The sequence below is a fragment of the Ahaetulla prasina genome, chromosome 2 (genome assembly GCF_028640845.1).
Source record: "Ahaetulla prasina isolate Xishuangbanna chromosome 2, ASM2864084v1, whole genome shotgun sequence".
Lineage (NCBI taxonomy): Eukaryota > Metazoa > Chordata > Lepidosauria > Squamata > Colubridae > Ahaetulla > Ahaetulla prasina.
The window spans coordinates 124,416,215-124,438,322 of NC_080540.1; the positions used below are offsets into that span (position 1 = coordinate 124,416,215).

At 39.6% G+C, this 22,108-nt stretch overlaps 1 protein-coding gene across 1 annotated transcript in view; it reads right to left on the reverse strand.

Moving 5' to 3' along the window:
• TBCD (tubulin folding cofactor D) overlaps nt 1-22,108 on the reverse strand; it is a 173,202-nt gene that overhangs the window by 18,279 nt on the left and 132,815 nt on the right. The window contains exons 27-33 of the mRNA XM_058168485.1: nt 21,897-21,978; nt 20,796-20,911; nt 17,649-17,737; nt 12,992-13,132; nt 1,402-1,485; nt 707-865; nt 15-153 (exon numbers count right to left, since the gene is read on the reverse strand). Coding sequence (XP_058024468.1) covers nt 15-153; nt 707-865; nt 1,402-1,485; nt 12,992-13,132; nt 17,649-17,737; nt 20,796-20,911; nt 21,897-21,978 — 810 coding nt within the window. The remainder of the gene's footprint in view (nt 1-14; nt 154-706; nt 866-1,401; nt 1,486-12,991; nt 13,133-17,648; nt 17,738-20,795; nt 20,912-21,896; nt 21,979-22,108) is intronic.

The window sequence follows — 22,108 nt, forward strand, 5'->3', positions numbered from 1 at the left end:
TTTTATTCCCTTACTGTTGATTCAGTTAAGCCTCCAATTGATACAGTGAGGCCTGTCAGAATGTGGTAGCGATAGGACGCTAATCCCAAAAGCTGTGTGACTCGGGGGAAGGCCTGGGATGGAGCTTTCCAATTGAAAGTTACCGCTTCTGACCTGTAAAAAACATTGAAAAAGTACAAAAGAAAACAAGTCACCCAAACATAACTATCATTCATGTTTCTTTTCTTTTTTTTTTAATTTAAATCTTGGATGCCAAAACGAAGAAATTGTTTTTGCTATTCAATAGAATAAATGTATCTTAAAAGTATGCAGTATTATTTCACCATCTTAGGACATTTCTTTAAAGGTACGACTTAAAACAATACTTCAGTGGTTTTCGCTGCCGTTATGAGGCAAATCATGCTTTGAGTTGCAAAATATTCTGGATAGGGCAGCTCTACTGAAGTATGAATACTACAAATGAGTATTTAAAAGCCCTCGCTTGGAGAGAGCTGGAAGAAGATGTGAAACAGCTGAAGAGAAAGTGGAGAAAGATTTCAATACTAATTTCTCTGCTTCTGAATAAGACCCACTTGAGGTAGTTCCTCTTTTCAAAACAGATTTCCAGTCTAAGGTTACAGACATTTGCCTATAACCATGACTTAAATTGATGGATTTCTTTTCACATATACAGCCAAAGGTCTCTTATCCATTCAAGACTGATTACCTTGGAAATATCCTCTCCAAGTCTTCCCGGTGGGGTATGTGTGGGACTGGAGGGTTATCAAAGTAAAGAAGGGTGAGGAACACAGATCCTGCGTGAGCTCGAAATCGGTCAATTTTTTCAGCTGACTGTTGAGCCACAGAGCACATAATCCGCTTGGAACTGAAAGTTAAAACACCATTTAAAAGACAAATTCAAATCATACATTGCTGAGGGTTTTTTGTTTTTGCTTTGCCCTGAATAACCCTCCTCCCACTCCAATCTGTCAGGCTTCTGCTAAGAATTCTTTCCAGAAAGAGGGAAAAATGAATGGTTGTTAAAAAAAAAAAAGCAGGATCATTATTTTTGCCACCAGGCTGAGGAACAACCCATTTAGGATACTTAGATCTCATGTCTCTCAGCAGTTGCAATGGGTAAGATTTTGAACAGGAAGACCCAAGATTAAATTGGTGACCGGGCAGCCATTGCTTCCCAATTCAACCTCTTTGAGAAGTTACAATCCACATTCTTTGAGCCCAGACAGATGCAAGAAAGGACCTGCGTAGGTCTTTCATTAACAATAGTGATGGGAGCAACCGATGGCAATCATTAGGGATGACTCTTGCAGAAGCCTTTCCAGAAAAGGCTGATTACTTAACCCAAAGCTGGTTACCGTAAGTAATCCAAAGGCTGACACATAATGTTTGGAAAGTACATACATGTTTGCATCAATTAAGGCTGGCTCAGTCCTGGTTAACAACAGGGTTATTTCCATCAAACTCGTCATAGCAGCTTCTCTCACCCTGTTGAAGTAAGCAAGCGCAGACATAATTTGCTCATGTTAATTTCTAGAAGTTTCATATAAATTTATAAATACATCATGATTCTGTGATCAGAATAAAATGCTTTGGTGTGTACGTCATGCACATACTCAATAATGGCTCCAAGATGTTTTTGTTTGGGGAGGTAGAGAACTGAAGCAAAGCAAATCAGAGTCAATCAGGCATACAAATTTTGCAGCCAAACCTCGAGGGAACTTTCAACATGCCATGTCTATTAATGCTCACCTCATTCATACTCATTTCAGTGAGCAGCTTTCAAAGAACATATATGAGTTTATGTGCGTGGTGACTAAAAATAAGCAATAATTGAAGAAAGACAGTAACTCTTTCATGCAGAGGCATAAAAACTTGAATTCACGGGTAGAACTGAGTAATGTTTTAATTCCTAAAATAATGCTTACCCCAACCTTAAAGTTTAAGCATACAGTCTTCCCTGTTGTTAGTCATCTTTATTAATTATAGGGTTTCAAAAGCACAAGATATACCCACCCCCATTTTTGTTTTGCTTTCATTTTTCTAGAGCTTCTGAAGCACACTAGTAATTGGGTGTCACATCATCTATTTATGTTTTTGCTTTTTAAAATAATTCCCCCAGTAGGTGTGTGAAGCATCTTTCATCCCAACATCCAAAGGGCAGGCTAAGAATTTCAACTCTGTTTGGTGACACTGCTTCACCAACATGCTTCCACCAGCCTTTGCACTATTGTGTTGGGCTGATCTACTAGCCACAACTCCTACTGGACAAAGATTTTTTTTGGAAGACTTAATCACATTGGATTAGACCTTTATGGAACTAGATAGAATATTGTGCTAATCAGTTATAGGTCAATGTACCAAAGTCAATCTCATCCGTTTTGAAACCACTCTATTTTTATTCAATAAATGTATGTTTAATGTGACTAAATGTAGTACATTTATGACCATGTTTTTACTTAGTTTACTTAGGTTTTCAGACAAATAGGTAAGAGCTGTTTAAAAGAGTGCCATCCACTCACAATCTATATGACAAGACACAGAAAGGAATGGAGAAAAAAGAAAACAGTTCATTAAGGTCAGAAAGAACTGGAAAGCCATATGCTGGCATTCACATGCAGTTCCATGCAGATACGATTCTATCTTCCTGTGAAATGCTCATTAAAATATGAGTTTGTGGAACTTGTTCCTTTGAACAACTGATTGGAGGAACAAGAATCATAATCATATCACTGAGTTCTCAAACTAGGATGTACTGCCTTCAGTTATTCTAGATGTGGACAATCAACATGGGCAGACTACCATATGTGGGCTGCAATATTCAGACAATGAGTAGATGGAAAAAGCAGTAAAGAAAGGTCTAGCACACTGCTGACATCCAGCAGTTTTCAAGAAGTTTGCAATCCAATCTAGGACATGATATCCTTATGTCCACTCTCCACTGGAACGGATTTGTTTCTGGCAAAGAAAACAAAGCAAGCTTTTTTCAGCTGCTCCTTTTTGGCTGCAATTGTGTACCAACGAGTGCTTTCCTTGCCACAATGTTTTTCCTGCAAGTACGGATCAGATATCGTGGCCCTAAATAACCTGAACTTTATTCTAGGTGTTCCTACTATCTATCTGTATGATAGTATGAAGAGAATGACCAGTCTTTTTAAACAGTAGATTCCCATTTCTGAAATATTTAGTTCATACACTTGTAACTATGTTCAGCCACCTGGGAAAAGCATTTTGTTTTCTAGACTTCTAAAACTGGAAATGGTAGTATTTTTGTTTGTTTGTCAAATGTATCTATTTGAACAAATTATTATAGATCTATAGTCTATGTAGACAATATATATTTTTATATATATATATATATATGTCTTTGGTTATTCGGGTTTTCTCCCGCGTAAAATTTGAAGTGTCTTGGCGACGTTTTGACGAAATCCCATTCGTCATCATCAGGCTAGGTGCTTTTTGTAGGAGAAATGTATGATCGTTGCTGTTTCTTCCTTTTAACTGCTAGTGGGGTTTGAACTGATTGGTTGGGAGCTTGGCTGTGTTCTGATTGGGTGGAGGTGTGTTCTGATTGGTTGGGAGTTTGGCTGTGCTCTAATTGGATGGTGGGGTTGGCTGTGCTCTGATTGGCTGGGGGTGTTTTCTGTTGGGGGGGCTTAGTTGTGCTAGGTTGATTTGAGATGCAGGGAGATTTGAATTGGTGAGTTGCATTGCTGTTGTTTGGCTTTGCGTTTGTGGTCGTGCTTCAACTTCATGGTGGGTGTCAGTCTGCTGCATGTATGGATTGGAGGGGTTTGAAATGGCTAATGATGCAGCTGCGGTCTGGCTTCTGGTCCGTGGTCGTGCTTCATTATCGGTGTGGGTTTGAGTTTGCTTTCTGTATGGATGTGTGGTGGTGACATGCTGTGTGTGGCTGGTAGGCGGGAGGTATCATCTCGTTTATTCATGCTGTGCGGGCGTTTTTCTATCTCGATGGCTTCTCTGATTATTCTGTTGTTAAAGTGTTCAGTTTTGGCGATAGTTCTGGTATTTTTAAAATCAATTTTATGTCCTGTGGCTTTAAGGTGTTGGACCAAGGAAGAAGTTGGTTCCTCTTTTTTGATTGAGTTCTTATGTTCTTCAATGCGTGCACTTATTCTTCTGTTGGTTTGTCCGATGTATGTGGTGCTGCAGGAGGTGCATGGGATTTCATATACTCCTTGATTTTCTAACTCAATTTTGTCTTTGGGGTTTCTTAGGATGGTGGATATTTTTCGGTTTGTGCAGAATGCTGTCTTGATGTTGTGTTTGTGGAGGATCTTGCCGATTCTGTCTGTGGTACCTTTTATATATGGGAGGAGGGCTTTGCCGTTTTCTTGTTCTCTGTCTTGGATTTTAGTAGGGGTTTCTTTATGGATTAGTTTGGTAATCTTATTTCTTTGAAATCCATTGGATGTTAGTATGTTAGTGACAGTGTGCAGTTCGGTTTTTAGGTGTTGTTCGTCAGCCAAGCGTTTTGTTCTGGAGATGAGTGTCTTGGCTACAGAGTTGATCTGAGCTGGGTGGTGATGTGAGAATGCGTGCAGATAGCGGTTTGTGTGTGTTTTCTTCTGGTAGATGGTGTGTCCTAGGGAGCCATTGGATTTCCTGTAGACTAAAACATCCAGGAAGGGAAGTTGGTTGTTAGCTTCTGTTTCCATGGTGAATTGTATTTTGGGGTGTAGGCTGTTGAGATGTATAAGGAAGTTTTTCAGTTTTTCTTTCCCGTGTGGCCAGATTATGAAGGTGTCGTCTACGTATCTGAGCCAGAGTTTGGGTTTGTGGTCACAGAACACAGCCAAGCTCCCAACCAATCAGTTCAAACCCCCACTAGCAGTTAAAAGGAAGAAACAGCAACGATCATACATTTCTCCTACAAAAAGCACCTAGCCTGATGATGACGAATGGGATTTCGTCGAAACGTCGCCAAGACACTTCAAATTTTACGCGGGAGAAAACCCGAATAACCAAAGACCTACATACAAACACCCGCAAAAACCTCAGAAAACAAATATATATATATATATATATATTTGTTTTCTGAGGTTATATATATATATGTAGGTCTTTGGTTATTCGGGTTTTCTCCCGCGTAAAATTGGAAGTGTCTTGGCGACGTTTCGACGAAGTCTCATTCGTCATCTTCAGGCTTCACCTTCGTGCTTCTGGGAGCAATGTGTGATTGCAGCTGTTTCTTCCTTTTTAACTGCTAGTGGGGGTTTGAACTGATTGGGTGGGAGCTTGGCTGTGCTCTGATTGGCTGGGGGTTTTTTTGTGCTCTGATTGGCTGGGGTGTGTCCTGTTTGGGTGGGGGCTTGGTTGTGCTCAGATTAGTCTGAGTTGCAGGGGAATTTGAGCTGGTGAGCTGCATTGCTGTTGTTTGGCTTCGTGTTTGTGGTCGTGCTACATCTTCATAGTGGGTGTCTGTCTGCTGTATGTATGGATTGGAGGGGTTTGAAATGGCTAATGTTGCAGCTGCGGTCTGGCTTCTGGTCCTTGGTCGTGCTTCCTGATCAGTGTGGGTTTGGGTCTGCTTTCTGGGTGCATGTGTGGTGGTGACATCCTGTGTGGACCTCGTGAGTGTGGTTCTGGTGTCATTCCTCGTGTTAGGGACTCGTTTGTCAATAAAGGCGGTTTCCAAATGGCTGGTAGGCGGGAGGTATCATCTCGTTTGTTCATGCTGTGTGGGCGTTTTTCTATCTCGATGGCTTTTTCTAACACGAAGCCAAACAACAGCAATGCAGCTCACCAGCTCAAATCCCCCTGCAACTCAGACTAATCTGAGCACAACCAAGCCCCCATCCAAATAGGACACACCCCCAGCCAATCAGAGCACAAAAAAACCCCAGCCAATCAGAGCACAGCCAAGCTCCCACCCAATCAGTTCAAACCCCCACTAGCAGTTAAAAAGGAAGAAACAGCTGCAATCACACATTGCTCCCAGAAGCACGAAGGTGAAGCCTGAAAATGACGAATGAGACTTCGTCGAAACGTCGCCAAGACACTTCCAATTTTACGCGGGAGAAAACCCAAATAACCAAAGACCTACATACAAACACCCGCGAAAACCTCAGAAAACATATATATATATATATATATATATATATAGGTCTTTGGTTATTCGGGTTTTCTCCCGCGTAAAATTGGAAGTGTCTTGGCGACGTTTCGACGAAGTCTCATTCGTCATCTTCAGGCTTCAGCTTCGTGCTTCTGGGAGCAATGTGATTGCAGCTGTTTCTTCCTTTTAACTGCTAGTGGGGTTTGAACTGATTGGGTGGGAGCTTGGCTGTGCTCTGATTGGATGTGGGTTTTGTGCTCTGATTGGCTGGGGTGTGTCCTGTTTGGTGGGGGCTTGGTTGTGCTCAAATTAGTCTGAGTTGCAGGGGGATCTGAGCTGGTGAGCTGCACTGCTGCTGTTTGGCTTCGTGTTCGTGGTCGTGCTACATCTTCGTAGTGGGTGTCAGTCTGCTGCATGTATGGATTGGAGGGGTTTGAAATGGCTAATGTTGCAGCTGCGGTCTGGCTTCTGGTCCTTGGTGCTTCCTGATCAGTGTGGGTTTGGGTGTGCTTTCTGGGTGGATGTGTGGTGGTGACATCCTGTGTGGACCTCGTGAGTGTGGGTCTGGTGTCATTCCTCGTGTTAGGGACACGTTTGTCAATAAGGGCAGGTTTCCAAATGGCTGGTAGGCGGGAGGTATCATCTCGTTTGTTCATGCTGTGTGGGCGTTTTTCTATCTCGATGGCTTCTCTGATTATTCTGTTGTTAAAGTGTTCAGTTTTGGCGATAGTTCTGGTCTTTTAAAGTCAATATCGTGTCCTGTGACTTTAAAGTGTTGGACCAGGAAGAAGTTGGTTCCTCTTTTTTGAATGAGTTCTTGTGTTCTTCAATGCGTGCACTTATTCTTCTGTTGGTTTGTCCAATGTATGTGGTGGGGCAGGCGGTGCATGGGATTTCATATACTCCTTGATTTTCTAACTCAATTTTGTCTTTGGGGTTTCTTAGGATGGTGGATATTTTTGGTTTGTGCAGAATGCTGTCTTGATGTTATGTTTGTGGAGGATCTTGCTGATTCTGTCTGTGGTGCCTTTTATATATGGGAGGAGGGCTGTGCCATTTTCTTGCTCTCTGTCTTGGGTTTTAGTGGGGGTTCTTTTGGATTAGTTTGGTAATCTTATTTCTCTGGAATCCATTGGATGTTAGTACGTTTGTGAGAGTGTGTAGTTCGGTTTTAGGTGTTGTTCGTCAGCTAAGCATTTTGTTCTAGAGATGAGTGTCTTGGCTACGGAGTTGATCTGTGCTGGGTGGTGGTGTGAGAGTGCATGCAGATAGCGGTTTGTGTGTGTTTTCTTCTGGTAGATGGTGTGTCCTAGGGAGCCATTGGGTTTCTTGTAGACTAAGACATCTAGGAAGGAAGTTGGTTGTTAACTTCTGTTTCCATGGTGAACTGTATTTTGGGGTGTAGGCTATTGAGGTGTGTGAGGAAGTTTTCAAGTTTTTCTTTCCGTGTGGCCAGATTATGAAGGTGTCGTCACGTATCTGAGCCAGAGTTTGGGTTTGTGATCAGATTTTTCTAGTGCTTGGGTTTCAAAGTGTTCCATGTAGAGGTTGGCAATGACAGGTGAGAGGGTGATCCCATGGGTGCGCCTTCTATTTGTTTGTATTTTTGTCCGTTATAGATGAAGTATGTGTTGGATAGGCAGTGGTTGGTCAGATCTAGGATGTGCTTGGGGGTTATATTTGTTTTGGATAGCTGTCAAGGCTTCTTTGATTGGCACTTGGGTGAAGAGGATATGACATCAAAGCTCACGAGTAGGTCGCTGGGCTGTAAGTTTTGTTTCTTTATGATCTCTATGAACTGGAATGAGTTTTTACGTGTGAGGCGATGGATTCTGCATAGGGCTGTAGTTGTTTGGCGAGAAATTTGGCTAGGTTTTGTAGAGGTGAGCCTATGGAGCTGACTATGGGTCTGAGTGGGGGTTCCTTCTTTGTGTATCTTGGGAGGCCGAGAGCTTAGGGCATCTGGATGATTTCTCTTTGGGAATGATTCTTTGTTGGATTTCTTCGCTGATGGGGAGGCTTTTATTTTGGATCTAGTGGTTTTTTCTAGGTAGGTGGTGGGGTCTGTTTTTAGGGGCTTGTATGCAGGGTCTTGGAGTAGGTTGGTTAATTTGGTTTGGTAGTCAGATGTGTTCATAACCACCGTGGCGTTCCCCTTGTCTGCTGGTAGGATTATTATGCTGGTGTCTTTTTTCAGGTTAAGTAGTGCTGTCTGTTCCTCTTTGGGTAAGTTGCTTTTGGGTGGCTTGCTGCTGCAGAGGATGTTGGTGATTTCGAGTCTGATTTTGTTAGCGTCATCGGGGTTGATTTTGGTCAGGCTGGTTTCAACTCCACATATAATGGTCTCAGTGGGGATGTATTTGGGAGTGACTGCAAAGTTGAATCCTTTGGAAAGGACATCGGTTTCAGCTTTGGTGAGGATCCTGACTGACACCCACTACGAAGATGTAGCACGACCACGAACACGAAGCCAAACAGCAGCAGTGCAGCTCACCAGCTCAGATCCCCCTGCAACTCAGACTAATTTGAGCACAACCAAGCCCCCACCCAAACAGGACACACCCCCAGCCAATCAGAGCACAAAAAAACCCACATCCAATCAGAGCACAGCCAAGCTCCCACCCAATCAGTTCAAACCCCCACTAGCAGTTAAAAAGGAAGAAACAGCTGCAATCACACATTGCTCCCAGAAGCACGAAGCTGAAGCCTGAAGATGACGAATGAGACTTCGTCGAAACGTCGCCAAGACACTTCCAATTTTACGCGGGAGAAAACCCGAATAACCAAAGACCTACATACAAACACCCGCGAAAACCTCAGAAAACATATATATATATATATATATATATATATATACACATACATACATATACATATACATATACACACATACATACATACACATTTACATTTACACTGAGCCGTGGTTGCTCAGTGGTTGGCTACCAGAAGTTTGACAGTTCAAATCTTACCGGCTCAAGGTTGACTCAGCCTTCCCTCCTTCTGAGGTCAGTAAAATTGTTGGGGGCAATATACTGACACTGTAAATCACTTAGAGAGGGCTATGAAGGACTGTAAAGCAGTATATACCTAAGTCTAAGTGATATTGCTATTGCTATATTAATTTGTATGCTTTTTTATAACTTGTACTGCAATTTTAACATTTCTTAATGCTTTATTAGCATCCGAAGAATATAAATCTAGATTGAAAGGGTAAAATGCATATTTATTCATTTTGCAAGGTTGATATCCCTTATGGATAGGACTACAGGGCTGTATAATGCTTCAAAAACAACTTAAAGAAAACACTTTGGATCTTGCACAAATGCAACACTTTCCTGCAAATATTTAAGGTTGCCATGTCCTTCTTTCAGACTTCCATGAAATCTGAAAAAAAGATACAAATTACATAGCTCTTTTCATGAATAGCAAAAATTGTTCTGCCAGGCAAGGTCCAAAGTAGTTTTCAATAATTTTCAATCCATATATTATCCTAATTTTGAATCATTTTTAGCATTTTTTAGATTTTTTTTAAACAGAGGAAAATCTATATTTTTGCAATATTAGGAAGGAATCAAAGACTTCTTCTTACATGGCCCTGCTTTTTGGATGGATGGATACGCACTCATTCTGTTAAATTAACAATGCATCTCACAACCAACCTCATTTGTACACACAAAATCTAGATAACCTCTTATGGGAAAAACCTATTTTTCACACATTCCAGGCTTTATGCTATTTTTGGGGAATGATCAATAGCCCACATAAGATATCACTGCAAGCAAACAATTGAATCAATACAATATCTATATATCCTTCCTATCAAATATTAAAGTATTAAAATTTCCCAACAATTATTACAGGCTATCCAAAATTTTCCCATGTTATGTTTCTATTTATTTAGAAAATTTATATAGCTGCGTACTCACTCATACCGATTCTAGATGGGTTAGATATGAACAAGAGAAGCCAAATTCTAATTAAATAGGAAAAGTTACAGCTGCAGGATGATATTGCTATATTAATCATCAGTCCTTCTCCTGATGCTAATTTTCTGCAGTAAAATATGCTGTCAACAAAAAAAGAATCCCTTTGAGCAAATGTAACCAGGTCCCCTTGCTTTTCCAAATCAAGCAAGAGAAGACACCTTCTTCAGAAGAAATCCCTTTCAAGGACCGAATCAAAATATGTGCAACTAGGTGAAGATTTGGTTCCTTCTTTGTGCCGATCAACCTCCTATGTATTCACATAATCAAACTAGAACTTGGCATTAGATGGTTTTACTTCTGGGCATTCATTAATTGTCTATTGAAAGGCAATTGTAATGTAGAATTTTTTTTTATTTGCATTTATATCCCGCCCTTCTCCGAAGACTCAGGGCGGCTTACACTATGTTAGCAATAGTCTTTATTCTATTTGTATATTTATATACAAAGTCAACTTATTGCCCCCAACAATCTGGGTCCTCATTTTACCTGCCTTATAAAGGATGGAAGGCTGAGTCAACCTTGGGCCTGGTGGGACTAGAACCTGCAGTAATTGCAGGCAGCTGCTATTAATAACAGACTGCATTAGCAGTCTGAGCCACAGAGGCCCCTTTAAATTTAAAAGTAATTCTGTTTTAATACTAGTGACAACAGTGAAAATGGATTATTGAATAAGAGAATGAAAAGAGAATGAAAGACACAGAAAAGATAGCAAAGGTGCACCCAGAAAGATGTTTTGAAGAACGGAAAAATGTGCATTGTAATAGTGAATGCATGCACTTTTCTGCAAAATGATCTACTGAACACCTGATCTGCTGTTACATTGCCAGTTTTATAACTCATTCCCAAGAAATTGATCTGTGTCACAACATGACACGTTATGCATTTTTGACTTTTTTACGGAAAATTCAAAGTAATGAATATGTAAATAAGAATTAGCCTACTGGGTTTCTGTCTCCGTTTCCCTGCACAAGCATGTACACACGTGCACACTCCTACACCCACGAAGAGAGCAATTAGACCACTTTCAATCAAAGAACTTTTTCTTTTTCACACATCTTGCTCTTAAGGTTTTTATATTTAACACCTGTAGACAGAATTTGGACAAGTCCCAGCAAACAATCTGTCAAAAGGAATGTTGAGTTTGCATATGGAAAATAAAGTTTGTTAGCTTTCCCACGAATCCTTTAAAAATAATAATCAAAGCTTCGTGTACATTCCTATTCCTTTTGGACTTTTTTTTCCACTGGAGCAGACACACACCTCAGAAAGTATTTTCCCAAGAATACCCACACAGTCAATTCCCCTTTGAGTACCTAGCATTCTGACTCTGAAAAAGGTTTGAGAGCTTAAAGAAGAAGCTTTGAGCTAGTGGGGTTTGACGATCTGGTCAGAGGTAAGAGATATATTATTTAGCATAGAAACAGAAATGGTAACTTTGAAACATTCAAATTTAATATTTCTGTCCTGAAATAAGTATAAATTCTAGAATGAGCATGGATATAGATTTGTATCTATGTTTATTCTAGAATTAAGACTTAATTCAGGATATATAAATTCTAGAATAAACTTGGATACAAATTTGTGAATACATTGTTGGAATCTCTGTTATATTTTCCCAAACGGTTAAATATTCTGGAAAGGGATAGCAGAGAAAATATTCCTTTCTTACTAACTCCACATTCTTACTTAATACTACCCTCTATCTACAACTCTATCTAGGTTTTTCCTTTCTGATCAAATAGTAGCAGAAGGAAACATTCACAGCAGTAAGCTATAACTGCCCTAATATGAGTTGGGGCACCAAAACTAAACATGCCTTTAAAAAATAAACAAAAAATAAAATCTAAATATGGATTTTTCCACTACCATCATGTCTCCAATCACTCATTGCATGCTTATGCTATGCTATCTTTGAATTTGGTTATATTCTGAAGCTACAAATTATACGCTCAATTATTTCTACATTTTTTCGCAGAAGTTTCTTTAGCATGTAAGCATGAAATATGCTAGAAAATACTTGTAATTGATTGGTTTAAGGATACATGTAGCAACTGAAAACAAAAAATAGTTCACTTTTTTGTGCGCTGCAATGAAAAGTTGCGCAAATGAAAAGTTGCACAAAACCTATTTCTTTAATTTTAAAACTCCTTAATTTAAATATCTTGGATCACCATAACTTAACAATAAAAATAATACCCTGCCTTGTTCAAGTTGAGCTTAACTTTTGGTGATTTCACGGCCACATGAAAATCCAGATAGTTGGCCAAATAGTTTCCTTGGCAGCACTAGAGAAATGGTTTGCCACTGTCTTCTTTCAGGTTACAATTTTGATTTCCCAAACTAGCCTATAAAAGCCCTGAAGCTACAGTCAAAGTCCTGACCAGGTCTGACCTTGCATAGTTTTGTGCAACCAGGCAAAGTTATGCAATGCAATTTAATAATAGGAAAATTCAAATGTTCATGTAAAACAAATTCACTTTTTGTTAAGCTATGAGTACAAATGGTTAGACATTTATGTATTTATTTATGTCAAAATAAAACTTTGTGGTTTGTAGATAATAGAGATAATGAAAAGCAGTTGCTCTTTAAAATAATTTGAGCAAAATGTGGCTTGTAAGAGGTAGCAATGTAAAAAGCGAAGGAGTCCAACTGTTGGTACAACTACACCCTCTGCTGTTTAATCACCATAACGGAATATCAGAACAGCTAATCTGTTCTTTCAGAGTGAAACAAAACTAAGGAAATTTTTGAATTAAATTAAACTAAGTGACAGTTAAAAATAAACATTTGGAAGGTTTCTCATGGAAGAAAGCCTCAAAAGTAAAAGTCTTAGTAAGATGCTACATTTTCACATTTTCTCTGAGTCTATCACTTTTGCTTTGCATTATAGAACAAATCTGGGACTTTAACAAGACCACATTCATCTTACCATGCTCCAACATCACCTCGGCTGTCTGTTGTGTAATCATTCAGACCATCCAAAAATATGTTGTATATCTCTGTAACGTTACTTTTACACACAAATTCATCTGGTGATCCTTCTCCATTCACCCCTACTGTCAAGCAAACCCTAAAGATAGAAGGAAGAAAACTGATTATTATAATAATATAATATTTTAAAAAAACATAACATTTGTGCATTAACAAATTTCTGCTTAACCCAATAAATAATTGAATTATCTCAATACCACCTGTTAATCAAAATGTAAGTAAGATATAAAAAAACCTCGGCTAGGAGAATTGTAAACCTAATTTTACGTAGCTTCTTTTCCAAAAACTCTACACTACTAACCAGAGCATACAAAACATTTGCCAGATCTATTCTTGAATACAGCTCATCCGTCTGGAACCCATACCACATCTCTGACATTAATACTATCGAACGCGTCCAGAAATATTTTACTAGAAGAGTTCTTCGCTCCTCCGAAAACAACAAAATACCTTATACCACCAGGCTTGAAATCCTGGGATTAGAAAACTTAGAACTCCGCCAACTCCGACAAGACCTGTGTTTAACACACAGAATCATCTATTGTAATATCCTTCCTGTAAAAGACTACTTCAGCTTCAATCGCAACAATACAAGAGCAAACAATAGATTCAAATTTAATGTCAACCGCTTCAAACTTGATTGCAGAAAATATGACTTTTGTAACAGAGTTGTTAACGCTTGGAACTCACTACCTGACTCTATAGTCTCTACTGAAAACCCCAAAATCTTCAACCAAAAACTGTCTACTATTGACCTCACCCCATTCCTAAGAGGACTATAAGGGGCGTGCATAAGAGCACAAAAGTGCCTACCGTTCCTGTCCTATTGTTCCCTTCATTACATCAAATTAACATAGTTGTTGCATACTTTTACTTATATATACTTTTTTTCTCTCATGATGGGTTATTTTTTATGTTGATGATTGTATATACTGTTGTGACAAAATTAAATAAAAAAAAAATTACAATCACCTGAGCAATATGTTCTCTTGCCTTCCCCTCCCAATCTGTAGTTAATTCTACATAACAAAGATGTAATACCAAAATTAATTATCTCTCTCTCTATCAGTATATCTATCTATAAGTCTGTCTGTCTGTCTGTCTGTCTGTCTGTCTGTCTGTCTGTCTGTCTATCTATCTATCTATCTATCTATCTATCTATCTATCTATCTATCTATCTATCTTTTCTTTTATGTACACTGAGAGCATATGCACCAAGACAAATTCCTTGTTTGTCCAATCACACTTGGCCAATAAAAAAATCTATTCTATTGTATTCTATTGTATTCTATTGTATTCTATTGTATTCTATTGTATTCTATCCTATCCTATCCTATCCTATCCTATCCTACCCTATCCTATCCTATCCTATCCTATCCAACTATAACTATATCTATTGATCTATAACTGTATTTATCTATCTATTCTATATCTACCTATATATCACTATCACTATATCTATCTATCTATCTATCTATCTATCTATCTATCTATCTATCTATCTATCTATCTATCTATCTATCTATCATCTATCTACTAAACTTTTATAATATCAAGGTAGTCCTTGACTTAATGAACATAATTGGGTCCAGAATTTCAGTCATTAAGTGATGTGGTTGATAAACACGTCATCAGGTGACTGGGCCAGATTTTACCACCATTTTTATCACATAATTAAGTTATTCGCCATGGTTGTTAAGTGAATCACATGTTCATTAAGTAAATCAAACAGTAATGTGAACCCAGCTTCTCCCATTGACTTTGCTGGTTGAAAGCCACCTGGAAGGTTGCAAATCATAAATTGCATGACTGTAGGATATTGCAACTATCCTAGTTGTGGTTGTAAATGCGAGTTGGTTGCCAAGTGCCAAATAGCATGCATGTGACTGGAGGGTTAGTGCAATTGTCACAACTTCGAGAACAAGCCCTAAGCCACTTTTTTTCAGCACTGTTGTAACTCTGAACCATCATTAAATGAATGGACGTAAGTGAAAGACTACTTGTAAGATGCATTACTTCAGTGGTGAAATTCAATTTTTTTTTTACTACCGGTTCTGTGGGTGTGGCTTGGTGGACGTGGCAGGGGGAAGGATATTGCAAAATCTCTATTCCCACCCTACTCTGGGACCAGCCAGAGGTGGTATTTGCTGGTTCTCCGAACTACTCAAAATTTCCCCTACCGGTTCTCCATAACCTGTCAGAACCTGTTGGATATTTAACAAAGCAGTAAGCAATTTCTTCTACTAACAAGTTGCCACTGGAAGAAAAGCAGGGAGTCCTGGAGAAAATCCCACTGGCAAAGATTATAGCTTATTTGAGATGCACGGTTTCCACTGTCATTCCCTACGTATCATGTTACAGGGCCAATTTTTGCAGGGTTTTCCCCACAGATTATGGAATTCATTCTACATAGTTTATACCAGTTTTTCCCAAACTGTGAGGTGTACCTCCCTTGGGGAAGTATAGAGTCCAGGGAAGGTGTGAAAAGTCTTTTAATTTATTAAATTTATATTCTACCCATCTCACTATTGAAGTGATTGGGTGGCTTAAAAAATGATAAAAAGTTGTACGTAGTTGCCTATTTTAAACATCTAATCCAAGAAGAAGAGATACAGGTAGTCCTTGATTTAGGATTGAGTCCAAAATTTCTGTTGTTAAGTGAAACATCTGTTAAATGAGTTTTATTTATTTATTTATTATTTACATTTGTATACCGCCCTTCTCCCGAAGGACTCAGGGCGGTTCACAGCCAAATAAAAATACAATACTATAAATACAGATTAAAAATACAATTAAAAAACTTATTAAAATTGGCCAGAATTAAAATTTGGAACTAAAAACCCATTAAAACCCATTAAAACACTAACCCAGTCCAGCGCAGATGAATAAATAGGTTTTAAGCTCGCGGCGAAAGGTTCGGAGGTCCGGAAGTTGACGAAGTCCTGGGGGGAGTTCGTTCCAGAGGGCGGGAGCCCCCACAGAGAAGGCCCTTCCCCTGGGTGTCGCCAGACGACACTGTCGCGCCGATGGCACCCTGAGGAGCCCCTCTCTGTGAGAGCGCACGGGTCGGTGAGAGGTATTCGGTAGCAGCAGGCGGTCCCGTAAGTATCCCGGCCCTATGCCATGGGCGCTTTAAAGACATTCACCAACACCTTGAAGCGCACCCGAAGGCCACAGGTAGCCAGTGCAGCCGGCGCAGGATAGGTGTCACTGGAGCCACGAGGGCTCCTCAATCACCCGCTGCATTCTGACTAACTGTAGCCTCGGATGCCCCTCAAGGAGCCCCATGTAGAGAGCATTGCAGTAGTCCAGACGAGACGTCACAAGGGCGTGAGTGACTGTGCACAAGGCATCCCGGTCTAGAAAGGGGCGCAATTGGCGCACCAGGCGAACCTGGTGGAAAGCTCTCCTGGAGACGGCCGTCAAATGGTCTTCAAAAGACAGCCGTTCATCCAGGAGAACGCCCAAATTGCGCACCCTCTCCATCGGGGCCAATGACTCGCTCCCGACAGTCAGCCGCGGACTCAGCTGGCTGTACCGGGATGCCGGCATCCACAGCCACTCCGTCTTGGAGGGATTGAGCTTGAGCCTGTTCCTCCCCATCCAGACCCGTACGGCCTCCAGACATTTATGCCCCATTTTATGACCTTTCTTGCCACAGTTGTTAAGTGAATCACTGTAGTTGATAAATTCGTAATCCGGTTGTTAAGTGAATTTGGTTTCCCCATTGACTTTGCCTGTCAGAAGGTCACAAGTGGTGATCACTTGGGACAAAGCAACGGTCATAAATATGAACCAGTTGCCAAGCATCTGAATTTTGATCACATGAACATGGGGATGCTACAAAAGTTCCAACTGTGAAAAATGGTCATGTCATTTTTTTCAATGCTGTTGTAACTTTGAATGGTCACTAAATGAACTGTTGTAAGTCGAGGACTATCTGAAAACCCAAAGATTACAGTATAAACAGTCAGATTTTTTAACTATAGCTCTAAATACAAGGCTTATAGTAACAAATCAATACTGAGGTTTTAACCCTATTAGGTATTGTTTATTAAATGTTTTATTTCATAAATTGTTTTATACAATGCAGGGGTGAAATCCAGCAGGTTCTGACAGGTTCTGGGGAACCGGTAACGGAAATTTTGAGTATTTCAGAGAACTGGCAAATACCACCTCTGGCTGGTATTCCCACCCCAGAGTGGGGTGGGAATGGAGTTTTTGCAATATCCTTCCCCCAGGAGCAGGGAAGGAATGGGTATTTTGCAGTATCCTTCCCCTGGAGTGGGGTGGGAATGGAGATTTTGCAGTATCCTTCCCCTTTAATGCCCACCAAGCCACGCCCACAGAACCGGTAGTAAAAAATATTGGATTTCACCACTGATCCAGTGCCAAGTTTAGTTTATATTCGTAACTTGCTTTTAGACCTTTTGGCCATAATAGAATTGATTGATATTCTTACCACTTTTATTAAGTTTTGTCTGACAAGAAAAACATGGCAAATATTTATATATTTATTTATGTAAATTAATTCACAGTATTATATTCTTAACGACGTTCACTACTAGGTACATGAAACAGAAAGGATTACATACTTTGCAACAGCTTTTAGGCCATCTCTTCTGGATTCAGCAAAACTCACACCTCCAGAAACAGAAGTGGCTTTTTTCAAAGCGTCTAAAACCTCGAAGAATAAAAGAAAACCAAACATTAAACTAGTACTGGACTATGTTTCTCATAAAGTATTAGGCAGAATAATGGAGGTGAAGCAGTTGCAATAAAGTGAAGAAAAATGGTAGATGGTAATGAAAATATGTAGTAGTTTTGCACATTACAAAGCAGACTTTTCATGGGGTTTATTAGAGATGTACATTACATTCAGTCAGATATCAAGGCTGGTTTTCATTTACAAGGGTGACAAGACAAGCCTAAACCTGCCCCGTTTCAGTTCTGTATCTCCATGAAGTTTGGCTTCCGTGAAGCTCCAGCACACTGCAAAAGACGGATTAGCAGCACTTGCGCATATATCCTCCCACCCAAGTCATTTACGGAAAGAGCAAGAGGAGGACTACTGGATTCAGTATCCAGCCAGCCTGCCCCTGAATCAAACCGATCCTAGTAATCAGGCCCCATTGGATGTCTCTCTCAACAGATTTTGGGAGTGAGTCTTGTTTATATTTTGTTCCACCTTGTTGATGCCTATCCCATCCTTCTGAGTGGATTGTACAATAATATTTTGTTATCTGTTTTGACTGGTTGCTTTGGCCATATAATCTAGTTTTCAAAAGTTAACCTTTTATTACTTCCACCTCAACCACTGATAAGCCAGCTGTGCTTTATTTAAGAAATGTCATAATTCCTTACAAGCAATTTTTTTATGTACAAAAATCACATAGCTCATCTGTCTGAAATTTCACATTGATATTCTCAAAATCCATGACATTTTGTCTTGAAACCACCAAATACTTACAGTGATTATCACCACTGTTAGGGTTTATAAGCCGTACAGTCCCAACTTCTACGAAATCTGTTATCCTGCAGCCATTCAAATCAGGATCTATACCACTATCTCTCCTTGAACCAATCCATCAGCCACATAGGGGTACCTTTTGCAGTTGTCTCTTTTCTGAATTGGCAGTGGTGGCTTCTCCTTTGAGATTGTCATTGCAGACCCTCAAATACCCAACCTCCACATAGCGCTGACCAACCCTGGGAGCAGGGGCAGGCCAATGATCCTATGGTATACCCAATCTATATCCAGCAGCTGTCATCTGGACCATCTCCCAGAGTACTGCCATCTTGCAGTACTCACTACTCACACTCACTACTCCTAAACATAGAAGGATTAGCAGAATGTAACTTTTGTACCTTCCCATTGCTTCAGCCAGTTCTATACTGAAAAAGACAGGACTCTTTAAGTAAAGACCTTTTGAACAATGTAAATTATGGATTTTGGCTGTGTGTGCTGGAGAGTTGATGCTTCAGGGACATAATGTGTGGCCCCCTCCCCTGATGAAAGGCAGGAAGCTGATAGTGACTCTCAAGTTTTTCCAAATCACTTTGATTTGTAGTCACAGTCTGGGCATTTGGCACCCACAATGAGAACAATAGAGTGAAGATGGTAATAGAGCTGACAGATAGAGAGTGGAGTAGGTGGTTGGGGGTCAGAGGGTGTGGTGCCTCATAGGGTGATATAGGGTAGAGAATCGTGTGTTTGTTTGTATAAAATGAACTAATAGTTAGCATCCAGGAAGGCTGGATGCTAAAGAAGAAGCATCCCAAAGTCCTGATGAATTAACAGAAAAGATTATTGTGTGTTTTGGGAGGGGTTAGGGAGACTTGTTTATTTAGGAGAAAAAAGACAAAATCATCAATCTTTTGCATAGTCAGATCACTTTATATTCCTCTTGGTTCTTTGCAATGACCCTTCACTGCAGGAAGAAGAATTGATTTGACTAATCTGCTCTAGATTCCTGAAGGACCCTGTTAGGTTTCAATTAATATTTTGGGGATATTTCTGAGGCTCTGATGCATAGGTCACCTGAGGCCCTTTTGATTGACTGGAACAGGTGGCAGGGGATCAAATTGCACTCTGGTAGCTTCTCTTTAAGCAAATCCCATAGAGATACCCAGAAAAAAAGATGCCTAGAGTGCCTCTGAAAATAAACAAGCAAATCTGATCAAATACTTCTCTAAGCATTTCTTGAGGGAGATCCAGTTCTTAAAAAGAAATTGTGATTTCTCAAGAAATCTTTCCTAGATACAAAAGAGTAAACTAACTGGTGTCCAACATTTCCTTTTGGGCTAAGATTATCAAGAGTGGCTGTGCAACTACAGAAGAGTCTGGACGATAACGTATCATCTGGAATCCTTCCAGTTGGATTACAGACTGAGATATAGCACTCAGATAGTGCTGATTACATTTACAGATGACTTTTGGCAGGACCGGATGGAGATGCATGCAACCTAGCCAATCTTGAACTTGGGTTCTCACCGCCTGCTGGAAGAGCAGTTGGCAGCCACGGCAGGGAAGCCTTTGCAGAAATCATCTTATCTGCTAACTGAGCCCACTCATGGTCTTTGATGTCCTCCTCATTCACACTCTCTCTCCCTCCCCCCCCCCACACCCCTCAACTACCACAATATGAATCACATGGGACTGTCTTGAAAACCACCTAGAAGGTGCAACTATGCCAGAATCCAGTGGCATGATTAACTATGGATGAGATTTCATAATTAACCATGGCACATAGTTGTTTTGGGAATAGTCCTGACTCCCTATAAGCTTCTGGGACGTTTCAAAGCTCTGTTTATCCTCTCTAAAGCCCTTCATGGCACAGAACTAGTTACTTGCAAGACCATCTGTCTCTAACTGTCTCTGCTCAATCCATGAGATCCAGCAGATTATTCACGCTTTTGATCTCTTCCACAAAACAATGCTTTCCAGTAGCTGTTGTGTTTCTTCAAACTGTAAGTTTCCCAAATTAGACATCCAATAAATAAATAAATATGTGACACCCCAATATCTAGATGTAAATGTGAGATAATGTTGAGATTTCACCATTAGTCTTAATTGACAATGGAGACCAAATGAAAAGGAACAGAAATCTGGTTATAGAAATCAAACATTGACAATATAATCTATTTTATGTTTAACAAAGCAATTAGAAATCCTTAAAATATTGTTTTTAAAATACTTGAAAGCTGTTATAAAACATTCTACCCTGCACGTTAGCTCTCACCTCCTGGAGTTTGCCTTTTAGAAGGAACTTCGGAAGGGCACCCAAGGCTAGAGAAAAACCACAGCGAATCATTTCCTCATGGCTTTGAAGGGCTGAAATGTATTGCACCAGCAAATCTGGAAAACATAACATTCACTGTCTGAGTAATTAAAACTTCAGAAACAATGCTTTACAGCATTAAAACAAGTACTGATTATTCTTGAGGGAGGGCGGTGATTAAACAAACAATTGAAAATTGTTTATATAATATTCAGTATTTATTGTATTACTAATATTTCTTATATCCAAAATCCTTCAAAAGCTTTATTATGACAATGTTTTGACAGCAGAGCATGAGAGTAAGCTCCACAAGATGGCACGAGTCCATTTTCCTTCAGTGACATCATTCTATAACTTCAAGCCATTCAGCATATCTTCACTGCAAGATACGTTGTAAAGCATTAGTAGTGGATTCTCTGAAAATGAGGAAAGCATTTTTAAAAAACATTGTTTTTTAAAAGAAATTCCAAAAATTTATAGATATTTATTTCCCTTGGGGAAAATATTCGATTTTCATCCTGCTGGGTTTCCAGAGCACCATTAAAAAGCTGGCTCTTTTACCAAGCCATGGAACAACAGGAAGTCTACTCCCTAAAAGTAGCTTTAGTGTGGTAGATGTTCGTACTGTAATCATCTTCCATGTTCACCATGTATTTTTGGTGTTTCTGCTTGTTTTTAGCAGTTATTTCTTTGATGTTTTAACCCCATTGTGTAAGACACCTAAAATTACACTATGATTGAGATACCATACCAGTAGACAAATAAAGAAAAAAGTGAAACAGCACAGTGGATCAGCACAACATTCACAAAGCATTAGTCTATGAAACAAGGAAAAGTTCTAATTTAACGAAAACACAAACAAGTTAATTAAAAATTAAACAAAAAATATGCTAGAGAAAACATGGCTAATTGGCAGTTCAAAAATTTGTTCCATATGAAATTTAGTTCAAACTGGTTTGGCTTGTGCTGTACTCTTCTTCTTCTTCTTCTTTTTTTTTTGCTAGCAAGATACCATAAGTTATCCTTAAATAAAAAATAGAAGTGAATCGGGTGAATCATTACCTCGCTCAGCTGGATTTGCTTCTCCCTCTTCATTGCAGTAATATTCATTACATAAAGCAGCTAATGCAGACACTGCTGACTCCTAAAACAAAAGCAAAACCACAAGTATCTAGAATTACTTCTCTTTCAAATGCACTTTGAAAGAATTCTTTTGTAGGGACAGCTGATAGGTCATCTGCAAAAGTCCTATGGTAACATATTTAATGTCTATT